A 27652-nucleotide genomic window follows, 5' to 3' on the forward strand; every position below is an offset into this window, starting at 1 on the left:
TGAAATTCTTTCGCCACATTAAAATAAAAATCACCAGTTGTTTAAAATTCACAATTGGCGAATTTGGCGAGTGGCAGAGCTAGCCCTGAATTCTATTAATGAAAAAAACACACACAAAAAACATTGCATAAGAATAGATGCGTAACAAGTGACTGACATATTTCCTTTCCACTTTTTTATGGTGTCACTGTAGATGTACTATATTATATAATTTATGAGGTGTAGTATAATGTACATGTTTGTTACAATAAGCTGGCAACAAGAGAACTTGATCAGCTATTGTCAGTGGCATAGCGTGGGTTGCCAGCGCCCGGGTGGTCTCACCCACGCTACGCCACTGGCTGATGTCACTTTGATACCAGCTACATTTTATTGTAAAATATTCTGACTACATCACAGATTAATTGCATAGTTTAGGAATATGTTCAACATGGTCACTTATATTGAATAAGCATCCTCCTCTATTGTATCATACTTTCAATATATATATATATATATATATACATATATATATATATATAGAAGCAGCAGCTAAATCACACACTGGCGTAGCCGAAGAGGGGCCATGGTCCACACGCGGTAGGAGAAGTCCGGTGGTGAGTGAGGAGAGCAGGTTGACACTGTGGTTATCCAGTAGCTGAAATCCACTGATGATATCCGAGTCCTGAAATCCACACATGGTATGCAATGCCTGGTAGGAGAAGTCCTGTGATGAGCGAGGAGAGCAGGTTGACACTGTGGTTATCCAATAGCTGGACTCCACTGATGTGTTCAATATCCGGGCCTGTGTACTCCACTACATGGCGATGACGCTTATGGTAACCTGAAACAAAAATCACACGATGTGTATCGGTAATATTGCTGTTTGTGGTAACCTGAAATAAAGTTGTATGTAACGTCAATCACATTACCTCTTGTAAAAACCTCAAGAGCATGTATCATCAGTAACATTACCTCTTGTGGTAATCTGAAATAAAACTGTATGTAGCATCAAAATGTGCTAACATGAGGTCTTTTTACCATGTATTTCCATCATTCTAACTGCAATATTAGTTGTAATTCATGTAAAAATGTGTAGTGATTAGTTTGCAACTCTGTATAACTGTTTGGCAGTAATGCTAATATGAAAAAATTTGTTATCCAGATTCAAGCATTTTCATTTAATTCGGGCAAAAATAAGCCTGCCACCCAACAAAAATGGGAGCCTATGGTAACATAAAAGTGCACCACAATTGGTATATCAAAGCTGTGGTATGTGCTATCCTGTCTTGGATGGTGCATATAAAAGATTCCTTGCTACTAGTGGAAAAATGTAGGTTTCCTCTCAAAGACTATGTAAAAATTACCAAATGTTTGACATCCAATAGCCTGATTAATAAATCAATGTGCTCTAGTGGTGTCGTTAAACAAAACAAACTTTAACTTTGACCATTACATTTTCACCTGTGAAAGACTCACCTGAATACTGACAAGTCGCACCTAACACGGAATCGACGATGGACCCGAGCAGACCCCCTGCCCCACCGAGGAAAACAATGGGCCACTGGATAGGACTGTCTTCTATTGCCAGCTGGGGCGCACAAAACAGTAACGTAACATAGTATCCTAGTCCTACAAGAAGTCCTCCGAATATGCTACTCAAAGTACCAATGACAGATATGCCACCATTTGTTCCTGGAAACAGATAAACATTCATTAATGTAACAAAATATTCAAAATACAAGCAAATCACTTAAATATTGTTTTATTCTTGTCATTAACCTGCATCTTTTGAAGCATTATGTATATTTGTTCAAATGAATAACCTTTACTTGGTCTGAGTTTGATCAGTGTCTTTGGTTCTTGGTGAAGAGAAAATCTCAAAGGTATACATTTTGTATTTTGATGACAACACTTTTGAATGCATTTTAAAGGGACATTCCTGACTTTGCTGCATTTTTTAAGATGTTATGAACAAACAGAGACTTTTTAACAAATGATATGTAATATCAAACATATTTTTTCTGCATAAAATATTAGTGGCTGTATATTAAACATGTTTCTGATCGTTCTAATATTTGTACTAGGTTAAATTTCATTTTATTTCCTATATGTGTTTTCGTACGTACAGAATTATTTGAAGACAAAATCCAGTTTGGGCTTCTTACAAATATTAAGATGACCAGAAACACATTGAATATACAGACACTGATATTCTAAACAAAAACAAATATTTAATATGGAAGTTTAATCGTAGAAATATTTTATTAGTCAGAATCATCTTACAATGCAGCAAACTCAGGAATGTCCCTTTAAGCATTATAAAGTACTTCAGTAACAAGAATCCATGGTATTAAATGTCTTGCCTACCATAAACTCATTCAGTGTTTGCTGATAGTTGGATAATCCATAGATGTTCATCTTAAAGCATGTTTAAAAAAAAAAAACATTAAAAAAAAACATTCAATTAAAATTTTGTAATTTCAATTTTGTTTAACATGCACTGAACCGAATATTCATAGACATAATTATAAACCAAGTTTCATTGAAGTAAGACTTAAAAGCTGGATATATAAATATTAGGTCCCCAGCATGATCTGGTTTAGACCGGTTTCACTGGATATATAAATATTAGGTCCCCAGCATGATCTGGTTTAGACAGGTTTCACTGTACCCGTATCTCCCCATTTTACTTCATAAAGCAGGGCTTACCCTGTACATGGCCAAATTAGCAAAATTGCTAATTTTTTATTCAAATTGGCTACAACATTTTGTTTTATGTTAATAAAATATTCCTTAAAATTAACCACATTTTAATCATTTTCAAGGAAATACTGGACATACATGTACATTTCAGGGGTTAGTGCCAGATCCCATTATATGGTGAATTAAATACAAAAATGAGTTAATCACTTGTCAGCATCATGGGAATATGTACTATCATTTCACAATGTCTCACTCAAATCAATCATTTATTTATGCGTTTATACATCAGAACCCAAACCAATTATCTTTTATGTCCATTTCCACAAAAGGCCAAAACCATGTTTTCAGCACTACCTTATTCTGTCTCTCTAGAATTTTGTAGTATCACCCATAGCTGACAGACATAACGCGTTAGCTCACAACACTGGATTGTGGTGGGCTGTAAACTGTCTGAGAAGATTGAATCCTAGGTGCCATACTGCATGACATGCTAATGACACATGCTAGCTCTAAGTGTTTACATCCAGCAATGGTATTTTATGTTAACTATCTCTGGCTGGGTATTTTGGCTTACAAAGAAATAACAACGCTGGCAGAGGTAGCTAGAATTAATTGTTTACGCATCACAATGATGGGTTGGTGGTAATCTGAGATGGACTGCTGACAATGGGGGGGGGGGGGTGGGGGGGGCTGGAAGTGTTTAGTTCTTAGACATCTGGAATGTGGTAAAATGTGTGTTGTTAACTAGTTGCTGAATAAATGCTGGTTATGTAAATAGTTTAATCAGAAGTGATTGCAGAGTTCATTTATTTCTACAGAAGAAATACGCAGTTGAGAAAATATTAACTGAACAGAGACATAGAGAAACTAAAGTAGTGTCGGAAATAGAATAAAAATGATTTTCATCAATTATTTCTATCATATTAAACTGACAAGTAAATATTTTGTAAATATCTATTTGATGATACGCTACCTAATTTAGCATTTACTTGTTTGAGGTGGTGTTTACTCTTGAAATTAAAAGCAAGATGTCCGTAACAGGTGATTTGCAAATTTATTGGAACAGACTATAACAAATTTTTATCGACATGTGTCAGTTTCGTTTACCCATAAACAAATTTTTAATTTAAAATTGCATGTTAACGGAGTATTTTGAATTGCAGCATTAATTATTAATTATGATCAGCATATTTAGTGAATATAAATTAAATATAAGTACATTAGAAATTTACACAATCTTACAACCACGTAAAGGTGCTATATCATAGTTACATGTGAGCATCTGTTTGTGATAAAGATTCTCCAATAAAAATGTATTTTCTACTAGTAGATAACATTATTTTTTTATAACCATTTATGGGCATATAGTTGAAGATGTAGTCTTTAAATTTTAAAGTAAAATTTAATTTAAACAAATGATTTGCAATAGCTGTCATTATACAATATTGAGATAGCACATTTAATACCGGTATAATAGATAACCCACTCAGAATGGTTTTTGACACTTTTGCTCAAAAGTTACTTAGAAATGTCTACAAATATTTTGTTTTGGAGAGGGATAGAGGTAAACCGTCATCAGAGACAATCTCTCACATATTGCAACGGCAATGAAATTGACACATGTCGATCATAATTTGTTAGTTTACCGATATCTTTCTTTTAATTTCAAGAGTAAGCACCACTTTGTACATCAATGAGAACCCAAACAAGTAAATGCTAAATTAGGCAGAATATCATTAAATAGATATTTACAAAATATTTACTTGTCAGTTTAATATGAAAGAAATAATCGACAAAAATCATTTTTATTCTGTTTCCGACACTACTCTAGTTAAAAAGGAAAGTTATTTTCCCTTATTTTAGTTTGAATAGTTACTATGTGTATTAGAGGGAAAAAAATATATAATTAAATTAATTTGCCGGGGGCAGGATGTAGCCCAGTAGTAAAGTGCTGACCTGATGTGCAGTCAGTCTAGGATCGATCCCTGTTAGTGGAATCATTGGACTATTTCTCGTTCCAGCCAGTGCTTCACAACTGGTGTACTATCCTGTCTGTGAGATGATTCATATATTAAAGATCCCATGGTGCTAATAAAAAAATAGTTGCCCATAGTTTCCTCTCTAAAATATATTTGTGGTCATTAACCACGTCTGACACCACATACCTGTAGTTGTGTTGAGTGTGTCATTAAATATAAAATTCCTTTTTTTTTTTTTTTTTAAACATGGCTCCCATATGCAACAACCTTAGTTAAAAATTATGAACTAGCTATGTCTGTATTGTGTAGACAATTTGAATATTATATATGAAAATGAAAATGCCTGGGAATTGTTTATTGTAATACGGATGCCGGCCCAAAGATGATAAATGTTTTATGACCATACACAATAAAATATTTTAATTTACTTAGCATAGAAAAAAATTAGTTTATATTATTTCGAAGGCATCATCACAGGATTGTAACTTTTCTAGTCATTGTATATTTTGTAGACATTATATAATATTTGACATACAGTTAAAAATTAATTAGTAGATAAAGGTCGAGCATATTTCTTTAAATAAGAGTCTGTTCATGGTAGTTCATATTATAACTAATTGGTTAGAAGAAGTGACCCCTTTATGTAAATGACATAAAATAAATATGCATATTAATAATAAATATTGGTCGATGTAGTAGATGAAATGTATGCACATTCATATTTTTTGGGCTAAAATATCTAGATATTACTACATTAACTAGAATAATTATAACATTTCAGATGTTCCAATGATGTGGGATCTCTGGTCATTATAACAAAGTGGTTACTGCTATAGTGTATTTAAATAAAATGTGTGTGTACATGTATATCATCCTACGAGTGCATCAAACAAACATTATACTTAATCACACACCAGATCAATACTGATGACGAATGCATTAAACTGTATTTAGATATTTTTTACACCTGGTCTCATTGTAAATAGTATTCACTGTTATCATTATTATAACATCAATTTATTAAATAGTTTAATCAACAGTTTTTATTCAATGAACAAATTAAAATGTTTTCAAAACATTGACAATCAAAAGATGAAACTATACCTGAAAATGTGTCTTATTTTTAATCTACAGTTACCGCAATGTATTTGCAATTTATATATGATAAGACTAGGAGAGTAGTTCATTCCTGTACACACATACAGTATATCACCCATGTCAGCATAGGCCAGTGGTACAAGTAAATGCGATGGGATATATGATTAATTGCCCTTAGTGGACCCATCGGCTTTTATCTTACTTCAACCAGTGCCCAGGACTGGTACATTAAAGATTGTGGTATGTACTTCCCTGTCAATGGGAAAGTGCATATAAATGATACCTTATGGCTGTTTTGTTGGAGCAGCCACTATGCTAGTAACAATTTTCCTTTTGCATTTTACAGGTCTACCAAGTGTCGATATACCTCAGAGAGAGGACTGGCCTCGGTGGCGTCGTGGCAGGCCATCGGTCTACAGGCTGGCAGGTACTGGGTTCGGATCCCAGTCGAGGCATGGGATTTTTAATCCAGATACCGACTCCAAACCTTGAGTGAGTGCTCCGCAAGGCTCAATGGGTAGGTGTAAACCACTTGCGCCGACCAGTGATCCATAACTGGTTCAACAAAGGCCATGGTTTGTGCTATCCTGCCTGTGGGAAGCGCAAATAAAAGATCCCTTGCTGCTAATCGGAAGAGTAGACCATGTAGTGGCGACAGCGGGTTTCCTCTCAAAATCTGTGTGGTCCTTAACCATATGTCTGACACCATATAACCGTAAATAAAATGTGTTGAGTGCGTTGTTAAATAAAACATTTTTTTTTTTTTTTTTCAGAGAGGACATATGATAACCATGTTTTAAAAATATCATGTGCTGGCATGCCATTAAATATTTCTTTCCCATCCATGCCAATATCCAACTAGTCAACAAACCTTAACGGCGCATATATATATTAGGATAGCCAGGATTTTATATTGGGGGTGGAGTGGGGATAGAGGGCACTGCTTTTACACATGTTATGGGGCGACATGCATTATAAAAGTAGATATTGTAAAAAAAAAGAGGTATATTTGAGAAGGCAAGGTCTTCTTGTACACAATCCCTGGCTACCCGGATATGCCAGTGCATATCTGTGCAATTTAAAGTATATCAATCAATAGATTTTGGTTTCAACACAGTTACCTTAAGTAATATTACTTGCATATTTAAAATGTACTCAACAAAATAAATTGAGGGCCAACAGAATTGTGGTAATTATTTGTTAATGTCATATTATTTTAGTAAGTTTTAATCACAGCTAACTTCTAAACATTGTTTCAGTAACATCTGACCCATGTTACATGCAAACATCTTGCAGATGATCAGTTTTTTTGGTGCATTTTTGTAAAAGGCGCATTCTGCTAGGAATCATTACACATGGATTGTAAATATATGTGTCATTTTATTCTCTCTAAATTGCTGTTTAAATCAATAAGTTGAAGAACATTTGTTTTAGAACATGTCAAAATGTAGACATTTTATAACGAATGAAAACTTTTAAGGAAAAATGCTGAATATAGTTACTGGCCCTATATTCATTTTGTTTCGTTAAATTACTGTGTATTAAAAATCATTAAACATATTAACTTATCTGTTAACTGTTGAATTAACATTATTAATTCAGTTAGTATCTCAACACTACATATATGGTGCAGTTTACTCTGATAGCTTACATTTTGTGTTTAATTAGTGTAATAAATATATCTGTTATAACTGGTATGATAGCTTACATTTCATGTAACAATATATGTTATAATTGGTTTTGCTTTGTTTCACAAATTGTTTTTCTAAAGTTGTTAAGTGCTTCTAGCAACCTGCTACAATACCAGGAAGCCTGATTCACTAGCTCAGTGTAGGATAGGGTTACTGTCCACACAGCTGGAAACACCCATGACCCTTGCTAGTGCCTGCCATCCAGAGATAATTTGTTATTATTTACAATTACATGTACTTCCTGCCTCCAGTACATTTTCAAAGTATTAACAACACAGACCCAATTAAGTCTTTCAGAGCTGCTGCCAAACTGAAAATTTACTGTTTGCCACGTGGCCTCACTGCAAGATAACATTATTCTTGACTTGAGATTTCACACAATTTGTTATGCTGGGCTGTAAGAAGAACTGTTTATATAATAGCTTGCTCTGGCACGCTGGTTGGAGCTGTTTGTGTTCAAGTTTCAGGAGCCAGAATAAATTAAATATTTCTTCATCTAATTACATCATGATCTGTTATTATTAGCAGACAAAACTTTTAAGTTTTATACTAAAACAAATAATTGCTAGCAGCTAAAACGAAATATTTAGCAAAAGTTAAGTTCCGATTTTTAAGTGCATTCCAAAGTTTTCAGTGTAGTTTTGTCAGATTGAAGTAGAAAGCAGATAAGGTGGTTCTGGCACTAACCCCTCGATATAGGAAAATTGGCTAAACCAAAATTTATTCCAGTGTAAGCCCAGATAAAGGTGGGATAAAACCCACATCTGAACATTCTTCTATCATAACAATCGCGGGCGACATCCTTACCACGTGGAACTTTCCTGAATGACGTTATAAGCCATGGATCGCCGGTGCCAACCACTGAACCAATCTCAGAAGAAAACGTGTCACCACAACAACAGGACAAGGACCCAAGGACGGCCACTGCAAACCACGACGAGACATATCCTGTCTGGAAGTCTATGGGTTTTTCAACACAGCCGCTTTCAAGTATGTAGAGCATCGCAAACTGAGCAGCCACTCCACCATTACACACCACTTGTACCCAATTCCTTTGTCCTCCTGCATAAAATAAAACATATACAGTGAAACCCTCTAAACTGGACACCCTCGGGGCCAAGTCAAATGTAAACAGGGATCCGGTTTAGAGAGGTTAAGTTCTGTCCTGGTTTTTAAAAAAGGGACTGTGTAAAATGTCCGGTTTTGAGGGAATTCCGGTTTACAGAGGGTCCGGTCTTGAGTGGTTTCACTGTAATTCTTTCCTTTCCTCACATCATTCTATCCTAAATTAAAAAAAAATAGCAATACTTCAGCACTTTAAAACTAGGTATATTTGGTGTCTTAACATATTGCTGTTTGGACATTTCGTAGTACCCAGTTCCTTTGATATTCTACATAAAATAAAACAGACTTTATTTAAGACCATAGAATGAGGTGTTGAAAGGAAATTAATATTTATTTAACAATACCTCAATACATTTTAAACAATAAAAATTTGGTGTCTGAACATATCGTTATTTGGACATTTGGTTTTATCAAGTTTCTTTGATATCCCACATAAAATAAAACACTTTATTTTGAATAGGAGGTGAGGAAAGGAAATAAATATTTGCTTAACAACACTCCAGTATGATTTACCAATTACACTAGGGATATTTGGTGTCTATCATATGGTTATCTGGACATTTGGTTGATAGAAAGGAAGCCTGTTATCACCATCCAGGTCATTCTTATCAATAAAGCAGCAATGGATCTTTTACATGAGCTTTCAAATGGACAGCGGCCTATTTCACAAAACATCGTAAGTTTACGTCTGCAACTAGTTTACGTCTGCAATTTTAAAACTGTATTTTCCAGAAATTTGTAATGTTCATTAGTATTGTCTGCTACATTCAAGAATGTGGCACAATGATGAATTTACAAAAAATGACCAAAGGAAACATTTGCACTAGCAATTGCTTAACAGAAAATGCCTTTGTGAAACTGACCCCAAGTGACCAATAGATTAGGTGTATAAATGTTTTAATAAACCTTAATGAAATGGAGCTGTCTGAGTGGGGATGGAGGTTAGAAGGTGAAAAACTCATTCCGGTGATGACAGACAAAAGCCCTGCTCCAGAGGCACTTATTCAGATCATTCACTTGGCTTGGCTAGGTTTTTAATGTGTTCATATACATCTATGGTTTCAAACAGGCCTATCTCGAGTCCGGCTTCTGATAAGATCAGGGGTCTGACTCGGGACAGGAAATACCTAAATGTAGGGACAAAAAATAATAAAATAATGGTGAGGAGAGGTTAATAATATTAATACACTTAATCTATAACTAATTAATAAATAGTTTGACGCAATTTTAAATGGGGTGGTCTAAAATAAAATAAAATTAAAAATAATAAATTAATTAATAGGCCTACCCCAGAGGTTAGGAGCCGGAAGGTTAGGAGGGTTGGCCCAAGCCCACAAAAAAAGTTATATTAGAAAAGTTTAAAAGTTATAAGAATTACCAAATATATTTCGAACCTTGATGTGACCAGACAAAGGCTGGGGGAGAGGGGAGGCCAGAACCTACACTAAACCTAAGGCCAAATATTATTCACTGAAACTGTTTGGGAGGGTGCACTACTCAAAAGTGTACCTGCAGAAAGCATGAGATGGAATGCACCAGTGCATGTGGGCATTTCAACTTTTTTTTTTTGCTTATATCCAATTACGGTTCACCTCAGCTATCTGTCCAGGACAGTTGTTAGTTGGTTAGTGGTTAATGAGAAAGAAGAGGATGTTGTGGCGTTACACCTAACCATTGAGCCGTTAAGAACTCGCTCTGGGTTGGAGCCGGTACCAGGCTGCGAACCCTGTACCTACCAGCCTGTTGTCCGATGGCTTAACCACTGTGCCACCGAGGCCGATGTGTGGGCATTGCCAAGATGGCAACTGTGACAATATGACAAATGAGCCATGATAGAAAAGAATGATGAACAAGACTGCGTCTGAGAAGCAATAAGATAGGATATTATGTGTCATAACGTCAGTGTTTATTCCCAGAGTTGTGCCTTGATTACGTCATGATGTCATCAATGACGCCAGTACAAATGCAATATTCATTCCTGGGACTACTGTTATTTGAAAAACATAAATGAAAATAGCATTAATTATAACAGGTTAAAAAAAACAACTTGCAATTTGATGGTTATCAATCAGATTTTTTACGGGTTTTTTGCTGAAGGCCATCTTGTTTTTTTATGTCATTTTTTAAACACTTTCCCAGGTGTCAAAATTGTCCAACTTTTGATATGTTGTTCTCCACATCGAATAATACAATAAACAATCATAAAACGTTTTCTTGCAATTTGTTTGGAATGGAATGGAATGGAAACTCGTTTAACGTGCCAATATCCACAAAGGTTCAGGCACGCCTACCACGGATCTGACTTCGCCAGTGGAGGGTTCTGTGGCAGGAGGGAATTGTTTGGGGTTAGGTGGTATATTGACCTGCCTAATCACACCTCGGGTGAGTGCTCTACCACTGAGCTACATCCTGTGTTAAATGAGGTGAGACAACAATACCGTAGTGGTTGTAGCTACATCCTGTGTTAAATGAGGTGAGACAATAATACCGTAGTGGTTGTAGCTACATCCTGTGTTAAATGAGGTGAGACAATACCGTAGTGGTTGTAGCTACATCCTGTGTTAAATGAGGTGAGACAAGAATACCGTAGTGGTTGTAGCTACATCCTGTGTTAAATGAGGTGAGACAACAATACCGTAGTGGTTGTAGCTACATCCTGTGTTAAATGAGGTGAGACAACAATACCGTAGTGGTTGTAGCTACATCCTGTGTTAAATGAGGTGAGACAATACCGTAGTGGTTGTAGCTACATCCTGTGTTAAATGAGGTGAGACAATAATACCGTAGTGGTTGTAGCTACATCCTGTGTTAAATGAGGTGAGACAACAATACCGTAGTGGTTGTAGCTACATCCTGTGTTAAATGAGGTGAGACAATACCGTAGTGGTTGTAGCTACATCCTGTGTTAAATGAGGTGAGACAATAATACCGTAGTGGTTGTAGCTACATCCTGTGTTAAATGAGGTGAGACAACAATACCGTAGTGGTTGTAGCTACCTCCTGTTTTAAATGAGGTGAGACAATACCGTAGTGGTTGTAGCTACATCCTGTGTTAAATGAGGTGAGACAATAATACTGTAGTGGTTGTAGCTACATCCTGTGTTAAATGAGGTGAGACAACAATACCGTAGTGGTTGTAGCTACATCCTGTGTTAAATGAGGTGAGACAATACCGTAGTGGTTGTAGCTACATCTTGTGTTAAATGAGGTGAGACAACAATACCGTAGTGGTTGTAGCTACATCCTGTGTTAAATGAGGTGAGACAATACCGTAGTGGTTGTAGCTACATCTTGTGTTAAATGAGGTGAGACAATAATACCGTAGTGGTTGTAGCTACATCTTGTGTTAAATGAGGTGAGACAACAATACCGTAGTGGTTGTAGCTACATCCTGTGTTAAATGAGGTGAGACAACAATACCGTAGTGGTTGTAGCTACATCCTGTGTTAAATGAGGTGAGACAATACTGTAGTGGTTGTAGCTACATCTTGTGTTAAATGAGGTGAGACAATAATACCGTAGTGGTTGTAGCTACATCTTGTGTTAAATGAGGTGAGACAACAATACCGTAGTGGTTGTAGCTACATCCTGTGTTAAATGAGGTGAGACAATACCGTAGTGGTTGTAGCTACATCCTGTGTTAAATGAGGTGAGACAATACCGTAGTGGTTGTAGCTACATCTTGTGTTAAATGAGGTGAGACAACAATACCGTAGTGGTTGTAGCTACATCCTGTGTTAAATGAGATGAGACAATAATACTGTAGTGGTTGTAGCAATGAAAAGAAATTTAAAAAATCTTTTGACTGATGACACCTCAGCACATTTTAAACTATCAACATATGGAGTTTAGCATATGGTTATTAGTGTCCTACTGGTCCAACAGAAGGGAACTATAGTTTTCATTTCCATCCTTCTGTCTGTCCATCTGTGTGTCCCACATATAGTTTTTCTGATGTTTTTTTCAGTGCCTTGAGATATTCAGCTGAAATGTTGTGCATAACTTTACTATGTTCTGTTACAGATCAAGTTTGACTTTCATGGCAATTTTTCACAGAGTTATGCCCCTTGAATTTAGGAGATACGGTAATTTGTTGGGCTAGGTAGTACTCTCAGAAAGGTTGTTTTGAAACTTGTTTTACAGTTAAAAATAATAAAGAAAAGGAAAACCGCTGCTGTCACATAGGCTACAATGTATTTATAATGAATAGTGGAATGTTTTCTTTTAATAGTTTTAAATGGGATTTCCAACAGAAAAGAAAGTAGCTACCAAAACCTTCGGTGTATCAATCATGTGGCATGGGTTATGGTTACAAATATTGATCATCTAAATTACATTGGTGTGAAAATTTATATCTGTACTGGTGTAAAAGAAGTATCTGCTTTCTTGTATTAAACAAATAAAGCTCCAAAACAAATAGTAAAATATTCAGTGCCTTCAGGGCTAAATGCTGATTCCATTAGGGATGTTAAGTATATCCCTGATAACCACAAAGGATATTTTTTAGTTAAGACTGAAGATGTACACAAATTACCTTTTTTAAAATCTGCTTCCAGTTTCTTCTTCTGTTTTGATCGGAACTTTGTAACTTTGGACCCAGCCAAGAAGAATATGAGCAAAGCCGCACAGAAACACAAATTTCCAAGAGTTATGACAAATCCAACAAGAAGTCCTGAAAAAAATTTAATTAAATAATTTCAAATATACTTTCATTTATTATAATTCCTTACTTTAAATGCCTTAATAATGTGCACAATTACCTACAAAATAAACTGGCATTCACCAATGCATAATATACAGATTAAGACATCCAAGAACAGACCAGTGTACAGAAATGATTATTGACTGCAGATTTCAACGAGAAGTATAGTACAAATTTGTAAGAGAACCACAACATTTTCTGATCAGTACTTGTAGAACATACATTAACATTTATTTTTTGAAAAACTCACAAATAAAAAATCAATTTAGGGAATATTTATTTCCAAAACAAATACCCATACGTTAAAGAGACATTCCTGAGTTTGCTGCAATTTTTAAGATGTTATCGACTAACAGACTTTTTAACGATTGTAATTACATATCAAATATATTTTTCTGCATAAAATATTAGTGGCTGTATATTAAAAGTGTTTCTGATCAATCTAATATTTGTACTAGGTTAAATTTCATTTTATTTCCTAAAATATTTTATTTTGTACGTACAAAATTATTTGAAGACAGAATCAATTTTGGGCTTCTTACAAATATTAAGACAACCCTAAACACATTGAATATACAAACACTGATATTCAAAACAAGAAAATATATTTAATATATAAGTTTAATCAAAGAAATATTTTATTAATTGGAAACATCTTACAATGCAGCAAAATCGGGAATGTCCCTTTAAGGTACTAGTTTCTTTTTCTCACAGATAAAAGAATGGACCACAATAGTCTTATATATAAGTATTAAGTAATATGTAATATATGTGTATTAAGTTACATATAAATTCTGATTTTGTTTTGTTTGTCTTTTAATAGTAATAATCCATCGACTATTGTATTAAAATATGAAGTGTGATTTCTTCAGAAACATCTCAAAACCAACAGTCTGCATTAAATTGATGTTACTGATTAATAATGAAACAAAAAACATGAAGTTAATTAGGATAAACAGACCTGCTGCCGCCCCACTAGTGTTTAAACTTTTGCGCCTCAGGCCCCACCAAGCGATAAAAACAGGAATGATTGTAGCAAGTACCCATCTCCATGGAGCTGGTGCAGCATAATCTGAAAGGAGTAAAGCAAATCAAGAATTCCACGGAATTCAATGCCTTGACTAACATAAACTAACTGGTGTAGTTCATACATATAGTTGCATCTTTAATGTTCATCAGTGTGTGTTGAAGAAATAAACATAAAAAAAATTTAATAAATAATTAAATTTTCTTTGCATCTATACACTTTACGGCAATCTGATTGGTCCAGAGGTGCTTTTTTTTTTTCGTTCATATCTCGATGAACTGAAAAAAAATTAAGCCACACCTACTACCCCTCCCCCCCCACCCCACCCCTCCCGACTCGCACTACTTTTGTGCAACAAGCCGCATTATTCAGGTAACCATATTTAGATATTTTGGAGAAAACACACGTGAAAGCTACAAAAGCAATTTTAAAAATGTATACGATAAATTAATGGAAAATGCTATAGCAGAGTAGACATGTAGATTCTTACGCATTGATTTAAAAAAACCTAAAAAAACAACAACTAATCATGACTCGGTCGGTGGCCAAAGAAATCATGTAGGAAACTTCACGCCTGTAACTTACTTGTAAGTGATGTTCTACAGCTGTTGGCAAAAATTAAACGGTTCCATCGACAGCATAAATGTTAGACATGTTCCTTTCATTCACTTTCATAAAATATAAACTAAACATGAATAGGATAATTCCTTCCAATATTCTAAATGATCCGTAAAAATGCACAGCAGCTAGAGAAAATGGTGTCGCTTATCAAAATTAAGTCATTTACCAAATGACCTAATTAAATCACCCGATTCAAATACTAGTGAATGAACGTTTGCATTCTTACGCGACATAAGTATCAATGAAGTTTACACAAACAATACTACAGGCATATTTAAAGCTAAACAAAATAAATTCAGTTATGTATTGTTAAAGTATGCATAAAAATTTTATTATAAGATTTGACTGCAATTATGTTTTGGTTCATGCAAGTATGAACCAAAAAAATGATGTGCACACTTTTGTATGACCACTACGCGGAGTCATACAGAGTGCATTGTTTTTTCGGTTTATACTTGCATGAACCAAAAAATAATTGCGGTCAATTCTTAAATAAATTAATTAAAAAAAAACTATTTCTGTTATAGGTTCAAGAAGCAGGGAACTCAATAAAAAATATAAGAATTAACCACTCCCTCCCAAATGCAAAGCACATTAACAGGCCTCGAATTTGGCAACTAAGAGGGTCAGGCCATTTGACCTCGACCGATGGAGATTTTTAAAGAGTATTATTATGTCCAAAAAGCAGGGCAACAAGGCAACCTTCAAAATGTGTATTAATATAACACAACAGCACCCATCATAAATAAATAAGTATGAACAGTTTCGCGTTTTTTGTAATAAATCAACTTTTGAAGAGGCATGTTTATGTATGATGACCAATTACTAACATGCAAAATAAGGCATGGCCAGTTTGGGTGTAAGATTCTGTTTACGTTTCAGTGTATATGAGCATTTGACAAGGGAACTGTGGCAATTTGCTGCATGTCCACCATTAAATTTATTCAAGCCCTCCATTAATATACTTGGTCCAGTAGTGAGCGTCTTCCAGCAGATATTGTATTTAAAAAGAATTTGTGAGGTAGAGAAAAAAAACCATTTACAACTAATAGCTGAATACATTTCATACCTGTTAGCATGATTTTATTCCAAACTGGAAGAAAAATCCAATAAGTAATAATTTTTGCTTCCAATTTAACATACAAATTTAAAAACTCTTATATTAGCTATTAATTTTAATTCCTAGCTCTGTGATGCTTTTGAAATGCTCAGTCAAAAAACTAATAATTTGAAAACAATAATTAACTTCCCATTGATTTCTGATTGGCCTCCGATATTGTTGTGATCGAGTTCTAACATTTTCAAGGGGGTGTGGCTGAGGGTCAGTGCCCCTCTGCCATCCCAACATCCTGCTGCCTATGCAGAAATGAAAACTAATAATTCTGGATGGTATATCTGACCTTGAATTTCAAGGGAAAGCAGGTGGCAGATATGCAGTGGTCAGTGGACCATCATTTACAGCTATAAACAAGGTCTGTCTACTTACTTCCTAGTTCATCATTCAACAATAAACAACATTTTAGTGCTAATGGCGAGGTTTAGTGTTGAACTATTAGTCTGAACTGAACCATGAAAATGGATGTAATGTACTCAGGGGAATCCCCAGGGCCGTTAGGCGTAGCAGCCCGACACGCCTTGGTCCGTAAAGTAAGCGCTTTGACAGCGTCGAAGCGCCTTAAATCAATTGCCATTATGCCTTGATTTGAAGTGCTTTAGAAAAACAATTTCAAGAGCTGAGTTCAGCCAGATCGAGTGAAAACAAAACGTTCGCTACACTAGTTTGAAACCCAGACCTTCGTTTTTGATGGGCGCGAGCGCTATCACGCCCGTGAACCCCTGTCAACTCAATCTGACGGGCGCGAAATAACGTGCCTCTAAATTGAACAAATCACGCCTGTGTTGTTTGTTTTTTATTGTTTATTGAATCCAATCCACAATGCCACAAATCTTTCCATTCTGTTCACAATGAACTTAACTTTCTAGAATACTTTTTACATATTGAAACATGATTGGTTGGTTATCTTTACACTGAGCCAATCAGCTAGGAGTTCACTTATCATTAAGATCTCGTCGGTTTTATTTAATTTCGTACAATCCAGGTAATGATCGCGAAATGTATTTATACTGTCGTCGTTTTGATCACGTACAGGAAAAATAATAGGTGCGTTGTCCAATATATATAATGTTTACTGTATAATGTATAATGTTTATACATGTTGATATCACAGTTAACGCATACACAAACAAAAATGTAATTTAGTAAAGCAGGTTTTGTTTTCGTTAATAACATAGCGATGTACTAGTGACATTTCTACTTTCTGTTTTACGCTACGTGATTTAAAGCAAAGGACATTGCCCTTGGTAGAGTCAAGTTTCTAGTACATGTGATCGGTTGACGGGACCCTGAAACAAACATACACCGATTTAATTTCAAGTCAGTAATTCAAATTTAACAAGTGTAAAGCATGTATATTTTAAAATTAAATTTACATTAGGGTGGTTATGTTGGGTTTTTTTTGTTTGTTTTTGATTTTGTTTTTTTATGGGTTGCTATGATTCGAGGTAGTAGTATAATAAATGACGTGTTAACTACAGTACACCGACAATTAAAGTTAATCCTGTTTGTAAAATATATATTTATAAAAATTGTAGTAAGATATATTTGGGTAGAAAACAATAGATGTTGACATTATCTCTATTATGACATTATTATTATTATCATTTTTAAGTAGACTTTGCAGGTACATGACGTATATAATGATATCATGATAAATGTGATAACCCTGTGCCATGTGGTTGTTACATTTTTAATTTCTTTTTAGTTTAAATGATTTACAAATAGGCCTATACTGACATTATTTTTGTGAGTGTTTTATTAAATATTTTACAGTTAGAATTCTTAATAACAATACCATAGTTGTTACAATGCCAATTCACATTCAGTTCACAGGTTTGTGTCCATGGAGAAATCATATCATTCTGCGATGAAGATTAAAATTATTGTACTTGTTTTAAATAAAACAGAATAAACACAAACAAATCTGTTTCAATTCTTTATTCATAAATAGTCAACAGATTATCATGATTCAGAATTTTAATGCAACATAATATGCATATAATATATAAGAAATCGATAAATGTTGTGTTCATGGTGTTTCTTTTTCTTGTGAAAGACTGCAACGGCCCATTCCTTCATCTTTGAGAACAACTATCATATTAGTTAAATTAAGATATTTATTTTGAAAACACAAAACATTAACTCTTAAGATATTTAATTTAGAAATCATTACTCCTCAAACTTAATCATGTTCATGGGTGCAATTCCTCTTGGTCTCTTGCCTCCAATTCTGATTATTTTGAGGGGTGCGATTTTTCCCTCTTCTGCATTTTGAGGAGTGTCATTTCTACTCCCTTCGATTTTTAGCACTCCTGGGTTTTTCAAAAACGAAGGTCTGCAGTTTGTGCGCTTCATGTTAAACCAAATGGATACGACGGACAACAATCAAATAGTTCGCGAACGTTAGAAAGAACGTTCGTTGGCTGAACCGAGGAAAGCTCTCAACGCGAATATACGTCACGCTTCAGAGTCAGCTGACACCCACGTGTCAAGAGGCTTCGTTGCGGACACTGAACAATACGATTACACAGAAGTAAATCTTGATGTAAATTTGTAGAAAAACAATAGTTGTTTGCATCAATGAATATCTAATGGCAGTTTAATTTATTTCCTTTGTTTTTGTTAATTTTGTACTAATGGTCGAGAGATCGCGATTGCGGGAAATGAACATGCATTATTTATACAAATTGCAGTTAAACGTACACTGAATTAGCTTACAATAATCATATTTGTTAGATAATGTTAGATATATATTTGTACGACATTTAATAAGTTAGCTGGATTTTAAAACGACCGTAAATTTTAATTTTATTAATGGTTTTTTATTATTATTATTATTTTATTTTTTTATATAAATAGAATATACTGTAAAGCCGGCATTCTTAGCCTAGGTATTTTACAAGCAGAAATCACAACAAGCATTTAATACGACGCTGAAATCAACAGCAACAACATGGCACAAATTATGAAATTGTTGGGGGTGGGGAATTGATGGGTTACTTTAAAAACAGAGCAGGATTAGCAGGATTGAAGGCAAACACTTAACTGTTTTCAACCCACTACCCCACTTACTTTGGCTTGATTTGTGTTACACTGATGCTAAAAATGTAAGCGCCTTGAAAAAATCCTGGGGAAATGCCTGGTGCTAATTGGACTAATGAACTATTTACCATCAAATCCCATGCTTGTAGCTTGCAGTAACTTATGTCATACATATGCATACCGGTATACAATATATGGCCCAGCGGTCATCAGTCATAACAGGAAAAATATTAATCGTATTTTCTCAGTGAGAAATATTCTGCACTGGTGTAACATACAATACTAAAGGACAATCCAACACATACAAACCAATGACTTTGTGGGTATCGTCAACGTCCCTAACTGCATTATGCTTTCAATTCTGTTCACTTTGTTCTCTCTTGCACGGTTCGTGCAATCAACATCCGATTTGTTGTTATCGGCATGTCGTTCATTTTTTAGGTTTTTCTTCACGTTCAGGAACATTTTCATAAACAATAAAGTTCAGACAAGTAAGTATCTAAATACAAAACTTTACAAACCCCTAAAACCATTAATTTTACTAAGTCGTTTTTGTTTATTCCTTAAACTTAACGATATCGGGTCCACATGACTCATGACTCAGAAATTGACTTAAAATGGAGAAAAATGAATTAACATTCAGTGCGTGTGACCTAGTGATTTCCCTAGAAATTTGGCAAGGCAGGGTAGACCAAACACTTTTGGGGCATTTTCACCATTTTCGGGGCACTTGTTTTTCATTAAAAATACACAAAAATTAATTGAAATAAACATTAATGTAATTTATGTGTTTGCTTTAATAAATGAATCGCAAAAGATATAAAAGGCATACTTTATTAATTAATAATACCGTTTTGGGTGTTTTATAAAGGCAATTTTAGAATTAATTAGTGAAAAAGGCTTATTTAATCTCAGGGCAGCATGGCACTGATTAAGGCAAGATGGTGCTAGACTATTGAGGCATGTGATGCACCATGCTAAAACAAGCTAGGGAAAACACTAAGTGTCACATGACCTCACATGTGCCAGATCAGATTTTTAAGACCCCTGTTGTTAAAATTTGTTTTCAATTATTATATTCGATCTGCAAAAGGTATGCTACCTTTTTGTGCCTCTATTGTAGTGAATAGTATTCATAATCCATAATGATATTTTACAAACTATTCACTGGTATAAACGTAATGCCTATCAGTACTGACATCAGGTGTTAGTGATGTGTGTTGATAAAACGCGGACCAGACCAGAACGCTTGACAAATTGAATTTTTCATTAAAAAAATATTAAACTAAGTGTTCGTCAACTGTTAACATAGTTAAGAAACATATATTTTTTCATGTAATGGCCTTAAAAATTGAAAATGATGAACAGCACATGCGTGTTATATTTTTTGCAAACGCATGCGCCTAAACACATTTAGAAACGTCGCACTCTTTCCTGTTTACCGGAAGGTGTTTCACTTTTGTTTACTAGAACGGATTTGTTTTACATCCACATTGTTGATTTTTTTACGTTAATTGACAGCAATCTATTTTGTTTCACGTATCGTGGCTGAAAAATGTAGAATAGTATTTCTGTAAATATCATATTCGTATTTTTATCGTTAAGTGAATGCAATTTGGGATGTCGATGGTACTAAATACGATGTCATCACGAATTGGAAAATACAACATGACATCACTTAGTTTAAAGAGTTTATCTTTACGGCTTTCTGTTTTCAATATTAAATTTGTAATAAAATGTTATTTTAATGCAATTCATCCAGGGCTTCTAGAATTTTATAAAATCCACTAGCCATGGGATCAGTGATTTAAAAAATTTTTACTAGCCACGATTAAAAATTCACTAGCCCTACTTTACTTTAAGTTTATATAATTTTACTAATTAATAGTAATAATCAGATACGTCACATGGATAGAGCTTAAAAACACTAACACTTGGTGATGGTGGAGGCAGGATATATATATTTACAAAATAGACTTAACAGCAGTATTTAACAAAAACAATTTTACTAGCCGTTGGCATAGCAATAGTAGTTATTTACTAGCACAACATTGAATATCACTAGCCATGGGAGTGGGTCTTCTACCATAATCTAGAAGCTCTGAATTAATCATAGATCTTTTTAACTGAATAAATAGAACTTAGGTTTTTGAAAATTATTTGTTAACATGATTAAAATACAAAGTTAAAGTAATACTCATAACAGTGTTTAAGCCCAACTTGTTTCTATCCAAAACTAAAGCCTTTCATGTTTAAAGTCAAAACACTTTGTAAATATAGCTATGGTAATAAACAGAATAACAAAATAACTTGGTACTAGTAGCACCAATAGCACCACAAATACCCCTGCCCGCTACCAACCCCGGTCAGGCTGTTAGTGCTCTCTTGCACCTGCCAGTGCGGGCGGTCCCTCCTCCCAGCCACCTCAAAACCTTTTTCTGTTCTGGACGGAGGAGCTGGCATGGACCAACACTAACCCGAGTATTCTGACTGTAAGAGAGCTAGACGGACATTTGGACATAAATACGCTCTCATTACAGTCAGAGACCAAGCTATGTATTTTTTTGGCAATTGCTGACAACCAAAAAGTTGGCAAAGATTTCCGCTCTAATACCACAACAATCCTATGTTTGACGTCAAATACCTTTACATCAATCATTTTCGAGTTAACTGATTAAAAAAAATCCACATATTAATCACTAATACACATAGTACAGAAAGAAACCTGACAGCACCCACATTCAGCTAAGCTTTGGCAAACTCCGGACAGCAGAATTCTAAGATCGACGACCTATATCGTGACAATGCCCACATGATCGCCCACTCAGCCATTCCGTCTTCCAGGGGCCGTCTCAAAACGACAATCACCAAAAAAAGTTTGTTTTGTGTAACGACACCACTACAGCACATTGATTCATTAATCATCGGCTATTGGATGTCAAATATTTGGTAATTTTATAACTGTGTTAGAGAGGAAACCATTAGCCACCTCTTCCATGTTGTAACGTCGCTTGGTATGAGACGGCCCCTGTAACTGTTGCACAAGGCGGAATCACCCAGTGGGCAATCACGTGATCTACGTCACGAAATAGGTCACCAAGCTTTGTAATTCTTCCGACGGAAGTGTCGCGAAGCGTAGCTGAATGTGGGTGCTGTCAGATTTTTTTCTGTAGTATGTGTATTAGTGATTAATATGTGGATTTTTTTAAATCAGTTAACTCGAAAATGATTGATGTAATGGTATTTGACGTCAAACATAGCATTGTTGGGGACCAGACAACTCGGCCAGGGGGACAACTCGGCCCCTCGGACAACTCTGGGCCGAGTTATTAGACAGATAGACAGGGCATGCTGTGACACATTATATGCGTGTTAAGTATGATAGTTAGCCATGTCGTAGTATTGTACTATAGTAATAATAATGCATTATACTGATAGATACCGCTAACTATATGGTCACCATTAAGAATGACAATTGTGCATGTCGTACGCGCATATCGTAGTTTCTAGAAGTATTGTACTATAGAAATAACGCAAAAGACATCATTTGCCAAATTCTCACATTTATTACATTAAACGCAATATGTACGCAAAAAAGCAAGAAACCGTATCGAGAATGTGGAACTGTGGTTCAACATCAGCCGTGGCGGCCTAGTCCTGGGGAGGTTCCTCCACAATGGACCTATAAATGAAAACAGGAATGTCATGAATATACTACAAATAACGGTACATAATGCAACTAACCATCATACAATCCGCATGGTTCAAGGACTGAATTGTGTACGTGAATACGTGAAATGTGTTATTCCTAATACTAAGTTTGTCATTGATACTACTATTATTATTTTATTTTATGATTTATTGACGAAGGACCTATCATAACACTTTATGATTACCTTTCCTCTATACGTTGAGGGATGTCGAAGTCGGCCGTCGCGTTGAATGAATTTCCCTCTGCTGTTTGGTTGAGACATGTGCACCGTGCACAGGTCCAGTCAATTTCTGCATTCTCTCTTATCATCCGCCGGTAATCCTCTTGAGTGATTCCTGCATTATTAATATTAAAATTATTAGCAATAAAGATTTTTTTAATGCCAGTTGCACAAATATGTTACCATTTTTATTTGTCTTAAACATAAAATAACATTAATTTTTCAATTTTAAGGTAAAACGCTACCCAAATACTCAAATATTGTGTGGATTTTTTTTTTATATGTAGTGTGAAAGTCAACAAATGAATTACTTCTCTGAGTGGAACGTGTGTGCAATCATGCGTGAGGGAGTTGCTTTAGGTCTACTTTAATTAGATCCAATTAATTGTATAAACACGTTGATGGGATTATAATAGTGGGTTAAAATTTTATTGGGAGATGAAGGTGTTGTAGTAGTTTATTGGCATAAAGTACTACAAATATCACTTATAGCAAGCAATATAACATATATACAAGATGAGTTGGCTAGCTAATATACAGAGACAAAATACATTTAAAGATAATAATTACAATATAAAACAAATAAAATTCCTGAAAAGCAAAGTGGAAGAACAGACAGGTGTATGCTTCAAATGTTACCATCAGTATATATATATATATATATATATATATATACTCTTCAAAAAAAGAAACGCAAAAGGGTACAAATGGGTTATAACTCCGATTTTATGTTTCCTACCGGTTCATGCTTTGTGAATATAAGGTCATTGCATGTCCCAAACACATTCCCACGGTTACATTCGATAAAACGCAGCTACTTTACAATAAAGTTCCAAAATGTGAATATTCGCAAAAACGCAGCCACGTGCAAACCATGTCACCACTGCACGTGCGTTGTCTGCACGTGCAACATGAACACCGACAGTATAAAAGTGCAGGGTGTTCGCTTGCCTGGCCTCTGTATCTGGCTGACAGTTGACAATCCAGGACATGCCACGTCTCAGTGAACCGCAGAGAAACAATGCCATCGGCCGACTAGACGCAGGCGAATCCAGAACGGCCATTGCCAGGGCATTCCATGTGTCCCCAAGCACCATCTCCAGACTGTGGGACCGTTACCAGCAACATGGATCAACACGTGACCTCCCTAGATCCGGTCGACCACGGGTCACTACCCCCGGGCAGGACCGCTACATCCGGGTACGCCACCTTCGGGAACGATTGACTACTGCCACCTCCACAGCCGCAGCAATACCAGGTTTGCGCAGGATATCCGACCAGACCGTACGGAACTGCCTACGTGAGGTAGGAATTCGTGCCAGACGTCCAGTTCGAGGTGTCATCTTAACACCACAACACCGTCGACTCCGACTGCAGTGGTGCCAGATTCATCGACAATGGCCTCAACTGCGATGGAGACAGGTGTGGTTCAGTGACGAGTCCCGATTTCTGCTCCGACGTCATGATGGAAGATGTCGCGTGTATAGGCGTCGTGGTGAACGTTATGCGGCAAACTGCGTGCAGGAAGTGGACAGATTCGGCGGGGGTAGTGTCATGGTGTGGGCAGCCATCTCACACACTGGCAGAACTGACCTGGTCCACGTGCAGTGCAACCTGAATGCACAGGGCTACATTGACCAGATCCTCCGGCCACACATCGTTCCAGTTATGGCCAACGCCAACGCAGTGTTCCAACATGACAATGCCAGGCCTCACACAGCACGTCTCACAACGGCTTTCTTACAGAACAACAACATTAATGTCCTTCCTTGGCCATCGATATCACCGGATTTGAACCCAATTGAGCATCTATGGGACGAGTTGGACCGACGCCTCCGACAGCGACAACAACAGCCCCAGACCCTGCCCGAGCTGGCAGCAGCCTTGCAGGCCGAGTGGGCCACCATCCCCCGGGACGTCATCCGTACTCTGGTTGCTTCAATGGGCAGGCGGTGCCAGGCAGTTGTCTACACACGCGGAGGCCACACCCGGTATTGATTCCAGATGACCTTGACCTTGGTGGTGTGTCCTATCACTTACTCACAATGGACTAGAGTGAATTGTGAACAATCCTGCAACATTTGGTAATTATCGGACTCACCATTCAATAATTAAATCAATTCTCCAAATGTTACGACAATGTGGTTTTGCGTTTCTTCTTTTGAAGAGTATATATATAATAATAATAATAATAATAATAATAATATCAATAATATATACTCACCAGTATTACAGGTGCGGTGTTGCCATCGTGAACAAATGTCGCAACGTATTGCGTGTTGTCTGGGTCGGACATCATTAGAACAAAACGCACACGGATAAGTCGGCATTTTGTTCGAAAGTGATAAGTTATCAGATAATTCGGACGGTTATATACATTATTTGCTGAAAATGTCATCATGCTCACCAATTGGAATTACTTCTTAATAGCAGGTAAAATAACAACACAACGTCTGCAGGGTGTTATCATTTGCTTTCTCTTTGTGCCGAAGTGGAATCTGAGGAACTAGGAAGGAGGAAAATACTTCATACTACAACAACAAGTCAGGAGGCTATATCCGCGAGTGTTGTTACTACAATAAAGAACTTTTGCATGTTTTTTCTGGGATCAACTCCAATGTTTAGGTCACCGACTGTAGAACAAAAACAAATTATTCAAACAGCGGAAACTATCTTCAAAGATAAATGGATCAGCAATTTATCAATCCGACATGACACTTCGTTTTTCGGGACGTTTAGGTTAAGGTGGGACTAATTCAATACTAACAAAAATACATTCTTTTATTTCAGTGAGAATACTTTAATTTAAAAAACAACACTTGTCCAACAATAGACAAGATTGTCCCTGTGCTGAGTTGTCTCTGGACTCCGGGCAGAGTTGTCTCGCGGTGGGCCGGGTTGTCTCAGAACTCTGGGCCGAGTTATCTGGGCCGAGTTGTCTGGCATTCGGATTGTTGTGGTATTAGAGCAGAAATCTTTGCCAACTTTTTGGTTGTTGGCAATTGCCAAAAAAATACAAAGCTTGGTCTCTGACTGTAATGAGAGCGTATTTATGTCCAAATGTCCGTCTAGCTCTCATACAGTCAGAGTACTTGAGCTAGGGCCAAAACCTGCACCCATGAGGAGTCCGGCGATTTCGCCACCGGTCGATCTCGCCATGGGCGAAATAGCCGTAAATTCCATGTACTGCTGGGCGAAATCGCCGTACTCTATATACATATAAGCAGACGGGAATGTCACTGTTTATTACAATAAATTGGTTATTATAATAATATTTAATTAATGTTTTGGGTTTGATACTGTTCTTTATTCCCAAGCTTTTGTTTTTTCTGTCATTGCTTTTGTTCAGTTTACTCCATATCAGCAAGGTTGGGCGAGATCGCCGACATTTTGTGTACCATTTCATTGTTTGAGAACATAATTATAATTATTATTGTTTAATATCAATTCTATATCACTGAAACAATTTTTATGTCATTCTTTTAACTTTATTTGTGTTTATCATTTCAGATTGAAACATACACTGGCTATTATTCCCCCAAATGTGTCTTTATTATTAATAGACATATCACATAGGCCTACATCATAGTTCCCTACGTCAAGCTTAATTGTTTAGAACATTTATTAAGCAGAAATAGTGACAGTCCCTTAAATTTACATACACTATGTACATACACCCCAAAGTAGCCTAAGTCCAGACAAAACTACGGCGATTTCGCCCAGCTTCAACCAGCAGGGGCCTTACAGCGATATACAGCGATTTTGCCCAGGTTCGATCGGCAGAATACAAACACTAGCTAACATTTTAACAGGCAAAGACAGAAAAAAAGGACGCATCACATTTGATTTGAACATTGTTCATATCATTTCATGCAGTAAATGATAGTAATATAAACATTTTAAATAATAAAATTCCTCTTTAGTTAGATATATATAGTACGGCGATTTGGCCCAGCAGTATATGGAATTTATGGCCGTGGCAAGATCACCCTACTTCACCCATGACATTGACAGGCGTGCACTACAAGTTACAACAGCTTGCTCGGAATTTGCACATTAAGCCCTATATGACCTGACCTGGTACCAGTTATGTTTTTTGTTAAATTTATTATACTGGTATTTGTAAGATCCATTTTATTTGTTTATTTCTGAATAATGGAGCGTTCACTTTTAGTTTTTACCCAAATAATATTTTTAAAAGTATAATTTACTATAAACACAATAACAAACCTGTCCGAAAGGTTTGCAAACCGATTGTCGCCAGCCAAAATAAAACACTGCAGGGAATAGCAATAATTAAAAATATAACTAATAACATGTTAAAATGAATTAACTATGATATTAACTTATTAAGTGAAGTCAGTGTTTTAGCAACAGCTGGCTTTATACATCAAAATCTGTTAACATTCCGCTTATACGAGTTTTGGTGGCACAATTTCATTATTTGTTTACCAGTCGATAATATAAATGACCTTGACATTTATCTAAGTCGTTTAGAACGATACGCAAAATACTTTATCTTGCTACTTTCCATTTAGTCATCAATTTATAACATTATATATAATATATATATAAATTCAAGCTTCTAAACTTATAAATAATTAAAAATTACAGTCCATCGTACTTTGATATT

General features: G+C 35.8%; 1 protein-coding gene across 1 annotated transcript; it reads right to left on the reverse strand.

Annotated features, from left to right (window-relative positions):
• On the reverse strand, window positions 1-27408 carry LOC121382352 (transmembrane protein 19-like). The gene is made up of 6 exons (XM_041511937.1): window positions 27250-27408; window positions 14242-14352; window positions 13113-13250; window positions 8261-8515; window positions 1459-1674; window positions 1-823 (listed from the first exon to the last, which is right to left on the reverse strand). The coding sequence occupies exons 1-6, from the start codon at window positions 27335-27337 to the stop codon at window positions 627-629; spliced, it is 1005 nt and encodes a 334-aa protein (XP_041367871.1). The 5' UTR covers window positions 27338-27408; the 3' UTR covers window positions 1-626.
• Between the last annotated feature and the right edge of the window lie 244 nt (window positions 27409-27652).

The sequence above is a fragment of the Gigantopelta aegis genome, chromosome 9 (genome assembly GCF_016097555.1).
Source record: "Gigantopelta aegis isolate Gae_Host chromosome 9, Gae_host_genome, whole genome shotgun sequence".
Lineage (NCBI taxonomy): Eukaryota > Metazoa > Mollusca > Gastropoda > Neomphalida > Peltospiridae > Gigantopelta > Gigantopelta aegis.

Bases quoted from the DNA above. Each gene is read 5' to 3' on its own strand.
- LOC121382352 (XM_041511937.1), bottom strand. From the start codon at position 27,337: ATGTTATTAGTTATATTTTTAATTATTGCTATTCCCTGCAGTGTTTTA. The intron at 14,353-27,249 runs GTTTGTTATTGT...TACTCCTTTCAG, and splicing joins TTTGCAAACCTTTCGGACAG to ATTATGCTGCACCAGCTCCA. The intron at 1,675-8,260 runs GTAAGGATGTCG...ATCTGTTTCCAG, and splicing joins ATTCAGGAAAGTTCCACGTG to GAACAAATGGTGGCATATCT.